The sequence below is a fragment of the Poecilia reticulata genome, linkage group LG23 (genome assembly GCF_000633615.1).
Source record: "Poecilia reticulata strain Guanapo linkage group LG23, Guppy_female_1.0+MT, whole genome shotgun sequence".
NCBI lineage: Eukaryota > Metazoa > Chordata > Actinopteri > Cyprinodontiformes > Poeciliidae > Poecilia > Poecilia reticulata.
Window position 1 is genome coordinate 11,954,449 of NC_024353.1, and position 12,711 is coordinate 11,967,159.

At 36.7% G+C, this 12,711-nt stretch overlaps 2 protein-coding genes across 3 annotated transcripts in view; one reads left to right on the forward strand and one right to left on the reverse strand.

The window, feature by feature from the left end:
• The first annotated feature begins 7 nt into the window (after window positions 1-7).
• On the forward strand, window positions 8-2,581 carry LOC108165882 (N-acyl-phosphatidylethanolamine-hydrolyzing phospholipase D-like). Its single transcript, XM_017302838.1, has 3 exons — window positions 8-159; window positions 473-587; window positions 1,555-2,581. Exons 2-3 carry the CDS (start codon window positions 480-482, stop codon window positions 1,669-1,671), a joined length of 225 nt encoding a protein of 74 aa, XP_017158327.1. The 5' UTR covers window positions 8-159; window positions 473-479; the 3' UTR covers window positions 1,672-2,581.
• LOC103459423 (secretory phospholipase A2 receptor-like) overlaps window positions 286-12,711 on the reverse strand; it is a 247,926-nt gene continuing 235,500 nt past the window's right edge. The window contains exons 1-4 of one of the 2 annotated variants that reach the window (XR_532741.2): window positions 8,761-9,074; window positions 1,885-1,947; window positions 1,561-1,674; window positions 286-580 (exon numbers count right to left, since the gene is read on the reverse strand). The gene's annotated coding sequence lies outside the window, so the exon portion shown is untranslated. Of the gene's footprint in view, window positions 581-1,560; window positions 1,675-1,884; window positions 1,948-8,760; window positions 9,075-12,711 lie in introns of those variants that run through there. The other variant, XR_532739.2, reaches the window with a different exon arrangement.

Genomic DNA, 12,711 nt, shown 5'->3' on the forward strand with positions numbered 1-12,711 from the left:
ATCTTTTCAGTCTTTATGGAGTAGCTGGTCTGTTTTGGGTCCCAACCATCGATTCTTCTTCGCCGGCGACACAGGCTACTGTCCGTCCTTCCAGGAGATCGGACGCCGCTTTGGGCCATTCGACCTCGCAGCAATCCCAATTGGAGCGTACCTGCCCAGGTAGAGAGGCACTTACCTCTCACCCACACAGCAGATCAGGCACAAAGAGTTTCATGTTTTAACACACTTGTGTTTCATATGAAGTTATTTAATATGTGCAGAAGCAGATAAATTCACTGAAACCTTTGTTACAAGTTCATATTTTAGGGCAGTAGCGTAATCCAACACTTGCTAACTATACCAATGTGTAGCCAGTGGTACTCGGTTTAAGGTCTTCTTTCATACACATGTAGACAAAAATATCTTAATGTTCAGTTTCAGCATTTTAATGAGCATTAAGCAGGACTTCTGTCATTTCCTGTTGGGTTTTCAGGGATGTGATGAAGGGACAGCATGTGGATCCAGAAGAGGCTGTTCAGATTCATCAGGACCTTCAGGCCAAACAGTCTGTAGCCGTACACTGGGGGACCTTCGCTCTCGCCTATGAGGTAGGATGTTAGAAAAGAGTCAGCAGGAGTCACTACATGTAACGTCTTAAGTTAAAATAGAAGCAGCCTTGCCTTCATACAGTGTAAACACAATTTAAGAGTAAATTAAATGTCAACCATTTGTTAGGATGGTAGAAATTGGTCTTGGCTCAGAAGTGAGGAATCTAGACTTAAATTATATAACCAGTTGTTCTACCTCATACGACACTGAGAAAGAAAACAATATTTAGACATTATCTAAGACTTAAAATTACTATTTCTTTCAACTCTATGTGGGAACCCTCTAATAACTGACCAGTGTTTAGATTTATATCTTAAAATTACAGTGCAGTGTTTTATACTAAACACTGGTCAGTTATTAAAGGGTATGGAAGCCCATTTCTGCCACTGTTAAAAAAAATCGAGATGATATATCGTAGTATCTAGAGAAAATGTCTATCTCTAGATGAGATTTTATCTGGAGATGAGATACAATATCTAGATATCTCGATATCTAGATTATTTTGAGATTTTCTCGATATCTAAAAAATCTAGAAATTTTCTACATTTTATCTAGAAAATTTCATTCTAGATTTTAATCTAGAATATTTCTAGGCTTTATCTAGAATTTTTTTCTAGATGTATATAATCTAGAAATTTTCTAGATTTTATCTAGAAAATTTCATTCATCTAGTTTGCTTCTAGATTTTTTTTTTTGCGATATCTAGATTATTCCGTTTTTAAAAAAATCTAGAAATTTTCTAGATTTTAATCTAGAATATATCTAGATAAACTAGAAAATTTCTAGGTTTTATCTGGAAAATTTCCAATCTATATTGTTTCTAGATTTTATCTACCATAGAAAGACAGTATTTTTAAGTTTTAAATAATATGTAAATATAGTTTTCTTAAGTTCCTGGTCTAGACTTCCTCACCTCTGAGCCAAGACCAATATCTAGCATTCTGTCCTCGTCTCTCCTCCATGCAGTACTACCTGGAGCCGCCGGTCCGTCTCAGAGAGGCCCTGGAGCCAGAATCCTTCTTCACTTTGCATCACGGGGAGTCTCGGCACATCGCCACACAAGACAGAGACGTCTTCGACTGATGACTGCAAAAACAAACATTTCATTAAAAGACTGAAGATTTGAGCTCAGACTAAATAAAAATGAATGTTTTATGGTGCATACATGAACTGTTTGGCATCTCACAGCTGCAGGAGTTGTAAATACAACAGTTTGTACAAGGATCACACTTTGATCTAAGGTGATTCACCTTCAGTCATATATTATTGCAGAGATGACAGGAAGAGATGACTTACATGCCGATTCTCAGAGTTGAGGCTTCAGGGGGTTTTGCTCTCTGCCTCAGAACCCTTTGAATCCTGAGGAGGAAAAACAAAGCGAGGTCAGAGCAGAAAAGGCTTCACAGGACAGGATTTAAAGTTAAAACCCATCCCTTCTCTAAGAAGCTAAGTTTTTCAGATTGTGTTGGTTTAAAACTCTAGCTTCATCTTGCAACTTTAGACTCCTACATGAAGAGTGTTATTCTTTGAGATGAGTGCTGCCATATAGGAGTTTGGTTTTGTTTTCTGAATGTGCTACAGCCAATCCAGAACTGCTACCTGTGATGTTTACTTTCAACTACAATGTCTTGATAGAGTTTTTGTGAAAAACATGCTGATGTTGAGCTGGAATCAACTGCAAAGTGCTTTTGTTGCAGCTTCAGCTATTTTTTCTTTTTTTGTGTGCTGTGAAAACATCAAAGCTGCATATCTTCTCAACAGTTTTTCTCCAAATTTCAAAGAATTTCGGTTGTATTTTCTTTTACGGAGCAAAAACAATAGTTTTGGCATTGCTGTGACAGAGACTTTACCGTCTCTTACCCTGAATGTAAAACAGTAATAGCACAACGTTGAACCCACTTACTGCAGTAACATGTGAGCCTGAACAGCCAGTTGTGCTTTACACTTTATCACTTTCTGTAAACGTCACATTAAATACACTATTCAAGTTAAATGCATGTGTTTTGTTGTTCAAGTGGAGACTAAAAGGGACTTAACTTTACTAGCAAGAAAAGAGAAATGCTTCAGGAAATTTTGTACTAGATTACCAATTGTTCCAAGAAGCATACGCAACAGGGGAAGAAGAAAACACAAATAATACTCACTAGAAACGAGCCTGACTTACTGTCGGCAATGACCCATACTATACTATGACTCATTTTTGCATATTTTCAACATCATACTATACTATGACAAATTTTTGGATATTTTGAGGCCGCGAAGTGCGGGCCATGACGTTCAAAACGAGCAAAAATGACTCATAGTAAAATATGGCGTTCAAAACGAGCAAAAAGTTTTGCACATTTTTGAGGTCCTACTATGATTCATTTTTGCATATTTTCGACATCATACCATGACACATTTTTGAGGTCATACTCATTTAAAATGAGTGTCGCAGCTATTGATATCTGCAGTATGACATTTCTGCGGTCATACTATACTATGATTCATTTTTGCATATTTTTGACATCATACCATGACACATTTTTGCACAAAAACTTGCACAAATGTGCAAAAAAAAAATTGCACATTTTTGAGGTCGTACTATGACACATTTTTGCACATTATTGAGGTCATATCTATGCTTCGACTTTGCATATTTTCGACATCATACTATACTATGACAAATTTTTGCACATTTTGAGGTCATACATTTTGAGGCCGCGAAGTGCGGGCATGTCGTTCAAAACGAGCAAAAATGACTCATGGTAAAATATGGCGTTCAAAACGGAGAAAAAAGACACTAGTATAGCGTTCAAAACGAGCAAGAAATTTTGCACATTTTTGAGGTCCTACTATACTATCATTCATTTTTGCATATTTTCGACATCATACCATGACACATTTTTGCACACATTTGAGCTCATACTATGAAACATTTTTGCACATTTTTGAGGTCATATCTATGCTATGACTAAATTTTACAATTTTTGAGGTCATACTACTATGACTAATTTTTTCATATTTTCAACAAGTCAAAAATGACGGTATAGAAAGACTGTAGTCTTACCTGGAAAATGAGGTAAAATGACTATAGTATGGTGTCAAAACTCGGATAAAAATATACATACTATAGTCTTACGTCGAAAACGAAATAGAATTACACATGAAAAAATGAATCATGAATCATTGTATGATTTCAAAACAAGGTGTGAGGTAAAAGAAATAAGGTTAAAAGACATACTACAGCACAATGTCAAATGACATGATGTCAAAAATTAGATAAAATACACACTTAGCACACACACTCTTAGCTCGAAAACAAGGTAAAATGACATACTATATTCACCTCAGAAATGTGGTAAAATGACATGGTATATCATGTTGATAAGGCTTAGTATAGAATGAGGTAAAATCTAGTATTACTGCGAAAACTAGGTAAAATTACAGTTTATAATATGTCAAAAAGAGGTATAATGAAGATCCCTTAAAATCACACATGACACCAAAAAAGAGGTACAGTGACTCATAATATAACATTGAAAATGAGGTAAAATTTCTCAAGAGGTAAATTGACAACATAGAAAGATGTAGAAAATTAAGCATGACGTCTAAAGTGACACATAGACATTGAAAATGAGGTCAAATAAATATCAGTGAAAATTAGCTAAAAATTACCAGCCATTGTGACGTTGAAAATGAGCCAAAAACAACACATGACGCCAACAATGAGGTAAAATGAGACATAGTAATGTAGCATCACAAATAAGTTCTCTGTCTGTGTCTATAACAATGCTGCACCTCACCTTGTGTCTTAACGATGCGCACAATCTGCTTTTAATCTGTTAAACCTTACTAGAATCCCTTCACGCGACATTCCCCTTTCCCTAAAAACGTTGTGGCTACATTAAGAATGCATGCTTTGGTGCAGAGAAGAGAGCCCAGTGCAGGGTCTGACAGCCCATTAGGGGATTTTGTTTTCATTGTTACAAGGTGTGGACGTCTCTGACTGGAGTGAAGCACGGAAGCAAGAATATATTTAAACTATGTGTTGATGAAGAAAAAGTGTCTCTTGAAAAAGCAAAACTTTTTGGGGGATTTGATCATGCAGAAATATTTCACACTGAAGACTGAATAACACACACCTCCATGGATGTGTGCATCCATTTCTTCACACAACACAAGAGCTGTGGGCTTAAAAACATGGAAATGTATAAATGCATAAAAGCCATAAAAATATATTTGTTGTTGAGGTGCAATGTTCCTCAAAAAAAAAGAAGTTTTTTGTCGTTTTTGGAAACAAAAAAATTAACTATCCATTTAAAATGAGTGTCACGGCTACTGATATCTGCAGTATGGACATGATTCCAAATGACCAACCAATCTTTCAATGAGTGACCGGCCAATTATAATTACTTAAAAGAGCTTTAACAGAATTCAATTCCTCAAAAATGCTCCACCGTGGCTGAGATAATCCAATTTCGCAAAGACTTAATCAAAATTCCTTATTGAAAAGCTCACTTAATCTGAAAAATGTGGCCCAAAAAACTAAACAAGAAGGTTCAACAACAGAAAAACGTTCACAAACATTTCCCTGTCTTGCATCTGGCTCAAGAGAAATAAATCCCAAAGCAGGATTCGACCTTTGTCATGCAGCAGATGTCCTTATCGTGCAGCAAATTTATTTTCTGTTTGGCAAAAACAAAAAATAAGTTAACCTTTCGGAGAAATCTTTAACTGCCTTTAAATGAAAACAAATATATATACATATATAAACAAAAACTAGTGTCACCGTCTTAATTTTAACAACTGTGGACTGTAAACGACTGACCCGATTTTTATTTTCTACATAATTATTATTTTTTTGGCTTGCTTCTAAAATGATGTCTATTGTTTTTGTTTCTGCACTAATTATCCATTGTTTTCTTCCTCTTTTCGTAACGGTGTTGTTGCTTTTTGTTATAGGAAAAAATAATTATAGTGGACTAAACCAATTGGAGTAAAATGGTAGAGCAACTTGAAACAAGTTTCATTCACCTAAACATTCATTCACCTAACCAGAATGACTCTCTCCTTTGATGCACTGAATATTGGACTGTATATACTTTTTTTCTGATTTTTATGTAAGGTTTTCAGCATTTAAAGATGCCAAGTATAACAAGTATAACAATACTTTACTTTTTTTGACATACCTGGAGTTGTGAATTTTACAGGCCAACTTTAAATAACACCTTTTCACTGATTCAGACTTTTTTTTATTTTTTATCCAAGCTCTGATTTATCATTTTGATTTGGTAGAAGGTAAAACTGGGATTTTTTTTTTTTTGCTGGGTTTATTCACTTCTCACTTTGACCTTATGTCAAGGATAATTTTCACATTTCAATGCGTCCTTTCCCACAAAGGCCTGTTTGTTCAATTGAGCCTGACGGTTGTGGAACTGTTACAAGTTTCTAGCATATTTTTCAGGTTGCGATTTTGAAAGGGGGGGGAGAGAAGAAGAAGAAAAAAAAAAAGAAGCAATTTTCAACAAATGATTAGGTTTGTGCTCGGCAATCAAGCAAAAGGCTCATAATCTGTATGCATTCATCTTTTTTTCCAGATCTGTGCCTGAGCCTTTGAATATTTTAATAACTGTCTCAGTTTTACCTGCAGTATGTATTTAGTACTGATGGTACTACTGTCATTTACTTTGTTAATAAGTATTATACCGTGATTTTCGATTAAGATCAGTTTTTCATCATACATAACCTAAAAATAAAGTGAATTTCTTAATTAATAATCAAGGTATGCTTTCGTTAAAGTGCAGCAGTGTAGTCAAACTACAGAAAAACGGGACATATTAACTTTATTTACAGACCGTTTCATTAGTATCATCCAGGTATCAATAGAAGGTTCTACATAAGGAGGAATGGACGTTACATCTTCCATTTCACCAAATGCTTTCCTCAGCAGACAGGAATTGTTTTCCTATTCTACATTACACACAAAGTGTGGATTTTGAGAAACACACCCTCCCTCCCATTTCAGAGTGTAATATTTAGAGAAAGGAAGCCGTGTGTTTCATTGCACAATTGCAAATGCTAATTTTGTGCTTTGACTCAAGTTTGGCTCATCCAGAGTAGCCAACCATTTCAGCCGGCATATTTCGCCCTTTAAGCTTTTATTTGGCTGGAGCCTCACATTGTGCTTTGTTTTTTTTTTTTTTGTGACAACACTTTCTAAAGTTTTAGCATCAATCACTGTGTTGTAGAACATACCCATCTGAAGCAGATGTCAGTAACCCCCTCCTGATGAAATCCATAATGTGTCAAGCAAATGAAAGGCTGCATCATTTAGCACTTGTCTGTCATCAACACTTGGAAGTCAGAGTCATCTGGTATTTTCAGAAGGAAACCAGATGGTGCCAGAATGTCAACAGGATGGATTTCGTGCTCTCAATTAACACCATCAGATGAACATCAGTGTCAAAGCGCAGGTGATAGAGTATAATCTTTAGAATGTGAGTTTATTATAGAGACGGTTCTGACAAGCGCAACATCTTTCTTTTTTTTTTTTTAAAACTTGTACACATGCAGTTCCACTCAGACCATTACAGCCAGACAACACTGGCATCAGTTTGTGTCCGTACCCGTTTTTGCTACAGTTTCACCAAATTCAACTTCATAATTTAACATTTACACACAAAGAAATTGGTTCTCCAAAACCAAACTCAAATGTACAACATTTCAGAGATCAAACAATCAGCAAACAATCTTAAGTCTTACTTAAGACACTGATTTGGTTCACAAAGATTAACAAAATTAGTAAAAACCTACTGTTCTGTGCTTTAAACAGCAGACAAGTACCTCAGTTTCACATAAAACGTCATTTGAACATGTTGGATCGTCTATGTGAATTTTCTAACCAAAGCAGCATTTCTATTGAAGAAAAATCTACTATAAAACACGCACAGTCAGATTCACATACTGTACAGGCAGTTAGAGGATTGACTGGACCTTCGCATAGCAACTACTGTCCAACATTATACACTTCTTAACCATCATTTCCTGGAACCTTGAAAATCCTGCAACCTGTTCAGATAAAAACATTTCCACATAACTCTACTCTGAACTAAGGGGGGGAAAAAATTATTCTGCACATCAGCCATTATTACTTTCAAATTAAGGGAACCAACAATGTACTGGTGGTTTTAACGAGTTTTTGACATCAAACATGCAGATTCTCTCCAGCACAGAAAATGAAACCCCATAACGTTCAACAGAAACAGCAGCATAGAAAGCATACATTTATATACCAACTTTAATTGTATTCTATGCACAAAGGACTTGCATCACAGGCAGAAGTCCAAGTTGCTTCCTGCCCGCTAACTCCGTTTCTAATCATAGATTCCACTTGTGAGGCCGGTGGAATAGAGAACAGCGGGAGGGTAAAGAAAGGTCTTCTGTTTGCAAAATTATACCAACGCCCACTTAAATCGATTGTGTTTATGCGAGTTGTTTTTCTGTGAATGGAGAGGTGATGTTACAGGAACACTCTGGATGCTGTTGCCATGGTTTTCAGACATTTTCACACAGTCAACGAGTCCTGCACTATTTATGAACATTATTACTTTCCCAGAAATGACCGTTGTCACATTAAGACCACACACTTAAAACAAATTTATTTGGATTGAATTGGATAGATCACTATAAACTAGCAGATAATTGTAAATGACAGGAAAATTGCCTAGTTTATTTTCTTTTTGTTCTTAAATACCTCATTTTAGGTATAAATACATTCCCCGTTCCATATGCTGATACTAATGTATTTGGCAATTTGTTGCAAATTAGGTTAAGCTCAAACTTGAAGCTTTTCCATCCACATGTTTTTTTTTTTCCCCAAATATTTTTCACCAAATATTTCAGTTTTAACCATAGTTTTTAACTGCTAAAACTCCAAACCGGAAGAATATGCTACTTCCGGTTAGCATATTTAGCACAAAATGAGTCAAACAAAAATAAAATACAAAATCATTTAGGCCTCATAGGCCAAATTAATCGGCGTGCACACGGCCCATGTGCAATTCAATTATAAGGGTTAAATTAAACAAACTCTGAAAACAAACCTTTTCCTAAAGACGTTCCGCAGTTGCGGTAGAAGCGCCACAACGAAACTAAGTCAAATATTGCTTCAAAAGAAAAAAATATACATACAAAGCTTACCGCTGAATCAGAGGTATGTTGTATGTAGTGATGTGTCTTCTGTCCCGGGGCTTCGGAGCGTGTGCCGAGTAACACAGGAGGATTTTTAGGAAGCTCATATGGAGGTTTGTGTCGATGGAGCAGGCGGTGACGTTTGAAGCCGCCAAGGGGGCCGTAAAACGTTATTACTTTCCCGTAAAAGGGGGCCGTAAAACGTCAGTTGTTTTGGGGATCAAATTAAATGGAAAAATTTTCCCGTTTTACGATTTTATTCCGCGTCGGTTTGCAATTCATTGCAGCGTCTTTGGCCCGACGCATCGAAACAATGCTTCTTCTTCGGATTGTAAGCAACTTTCAGATGCATACCGCCCCCTACTGTGTACGGTACTATGCAACACTACCGTACTTTACATCAATTAAATTCTATTTTTTTAATTTTGTATTAAGATATTGCTTTCCTTAATCTATAAATATCTAAGTTTCCATCAGTTCCCGATATTCCTCCATTCCTGTCATGTTCTCCTTACCATTTTTCTCAATCTCTCCCTTTACAAATCATCAACAAATATTCTACATTTTCTCTCTCTCTCTCTCTACATCCTTCACATTCATCATGATTTTTGTTCAGGTCAATATGAGAAATTGCTACATTGTTATATTAAGTGAATAATGTCGATTATAAATCATAAGCGTAAATAAAACAGCTGGATCTGACTTTAAGAACTAAAAAGACTCAAAGTCCTGTAGCAAAGGACAAGCTATGCATCAAATGTAAAATTAGAAGATCGTGTGATAACTTCCAGTGATTTTAGATCAGACCAGAAGTGATATAAATGCCGATCTGAGTGTTTACCCCCAAACAGATTTTTCTTTATGCACTTAAGCAAATGAGCTGAGACACTTTGTTTCAGCTCACCGAATTAAAGGCAAAAAAAAGCTATCCAAACAAACCCGACCCTGTGTGGAACATGAAACAGTGGGAAACCTTCACAGGAGCGGTAGGTAATTATTCCAAGAGTGCATCAATAACTCATCCAGGGGGTCATAAAAGAACCCAGAACATCATCCAAAGCCCTGCAGGCCTCACTTAATGAGGGTAAAATCAATGTTCACGAAACAACTAGAAGAAAGAGATTGGGCAAAGACAGCATACATAGAACCAGTACTAACCAGAAAGATGGCCCATTTCAAACCCAACAGCATTTCAGAAAATGGCCTCTCTAAAGCTGCATGTCAGGTGTTTGCTACATGAAGGAGTAAGGAGTGGACTATTTGCCGTAATTGTTCAAATCAGGAAATCTGCTCTCTGCCAGAAAAGTTTGGAGTTGTAACTTTATGCTAGAGAACCAGAACAATGATCCAAGCAAACCAGTGCGTTTGTGCAGGGTGGAATGCATTGGTACAGCATTGTAACTCTTTAAATCCAATGACATAAAAAGTTCAGCTTCAAATTATTGTTAAAGAAATAAGCTCTGTTGGTTTTCATGTATTAAAGTAGCAGGAATTTATTAGTTTTTCACCACTCTAAACATCAAACCTTCCAACCTTTTCCTAAGCAAGCAAGTCGTCTTCTGACAAGAGGAACACTTTCTAGAACTGTGGTACAAGTAAACTTGTTGTTGGTGTGTGTGTGTGTGTGTGTGTGTACCAACACTAATGTTAAATCAGTCTTCACTTTTCAATTAGGCTTTGAAAATGCTTTCTGCTCACTAAATGCAAGAATGATGTGTTGAATATTTTTTTGAGAGATGTTTGTGGTTTACTTCATTCAAATCAGTAATACACACTTATGCAATCATCACTAGTTATTGGTGAAACTTGGGTCAAATGTTTTGGGCGCTTCTTCCAATAGTTTGCTGGAGTTTTTACGCCACAGAGTCCGGTTTGTAGGACACCTTTTTTGGTGTTTGAACTCTTTTTCAGTTTAGAGGAAGAAGATCAGAGTTTTGTAATGACTTTAGGTTTATATTCCTAAAGTCACTTTGCAAATTTAGTGGTATGCTTAAGCTGAGTGTCCATTTGCAATATACATTTTCCATCTGATGTCTTGAGATATTGCTTAAATATTTTCACACAAGGTTCTTTCTTTAACCTTAACACGTTGTTCCCATGTTAAGATTGTTTTCCTCAGGCACAGAAATCTTAGTCTAAACATCTAAACTTGAAGAAAATACAAAAAACATTCTCTCATTCTGGCAAACGGTGACTATTTTGATAATCCAAACTGACATAACAGGAAAAATAATGTCTGAAGAGATGTAAAAATATTTTAACGTTATGCAAATACCTATTTTCAACTGTGCTTTGAATTTAAGATAACATTCCCTTTATCTCCCTTCCCGTTTGTCTTTGCTTTCTTGTGAACAGAATTTGCATTAAGAAGAGAATTGCAATTTTTTATATTTTGAACTCGGCGTTTTACTTAGCGTAACAGTCTGGCTGCGTGTGTATGTGCAAGTGGGTGTAAGAAAAATATTTGAAAACTTTCAGCTTGCTGTCGTAAATGAAACTTTCTCCTTGCTTCAGACTGAATTGCAACAACAAATATATTTGCAGGTGGATTTACTCTTGAACACTGGCAACAAAAAATATATATATAATAAATTCAGAAACATCAGCGCAGATTCCAAGCTGAACACATTTTTGTGGTTTCTTTGCGATATCCTTATTTAGTGTCTCACATTACTGCTCCCAACTGTTCTGGTTTAGGATGCAGAAATTCACCTGTTGTTCTGCGGGGTTGCGGGCAAAGCTACTTTGAGTCCCCCCCCCACCACCACCACCACCACCACCACCACCACGTGAATTAATCTGTGCACAGTTATTTTCCTCTCAGTCCTTTTCCATGCATTTGTTTGTGTCTACAGTCGAACCCCGGTGAGTAAACGGGACGCCTGGGAGAAATGGCAAACGACAAGAAATGTCTCAGCCGTCAATCAAGAGGCTCCCCATACTCTCGCGCTGCCGAGGCAGAGGAGGAGTGAGAGAGAAATCTAAAATGCTTCCATCCTCTTAATGAGAAAAGGCCTCCACGTGGGAGTTGGGAGTGCTTAAGGAGCGGAACAGTGATTTTGAGAAGGAAAACAAAGAAACAAAAACATGGTGGAGAGGGAAAAAAAAAAAAAAACCAGCTCGCATCTTGGTGTTGTAAGGATTCTCAGGCAGTGCGTGAAACCTCCCAGCCGAGACTTTATCGTAATTAGCTTTGTCAGATGGCCTGCGCCAGGGGAAGTTATTACCTTAAATAGACACACCAGTGATACGGATCCTGGTTCCTACAGATGTTTGGATGCCTGGTAAAGATACAGCTGGCTGACACCTGCGTCTGCGCTTTTCCAGCTCCGTGAGCCTGATTACTGATGCAGAGTTAAAATGGATTCATTGGGAGTTCAACAGGAAAACACACACACACACACACACAAAGAAAAAGCTAGACATAGGGTTTACTAAAGCTACATGCTGTTCTTCTGTTTGATTAAATGTGGGGGGGTAAAAATGACACAAAATAAGTACAGAATAAGTCATAAGCTAGACTTAAAAGTAATTTTTGAGTCAAATTTCTGGTTAGTTTGATTAAATAGTTCGAACTCTGACTCTCTTTAAAACATAACCGGGGGCGAGTTTTGTTTGAGGGTAATCTTTGCGTTCAGGATAAAAAAAAGCAAACAAACCTCTTAAAACAAAAGGTTAATTAGTGCTTAACACGTGCACTGCGGCGCCCTTTAAACGGAGCAGCTGAAATAAGCGGCGCTGGTTCTGGTGCAAGTTAAATTTCAAACTCAGTACTAGATGTCATATATGTTGATCTCAGAAATGCGAAAAATGTGGCAGAATAACCCAGAGATACAAATCGCTAGATATTTAGCAATAGTAGGAAACAATAGGAAACAGACTTTACCTTTTTGTTTGTTTGTTTTTTTAGAGAAATGTAGATTCAAATAAGCTAAATTGCTCAAACACCAC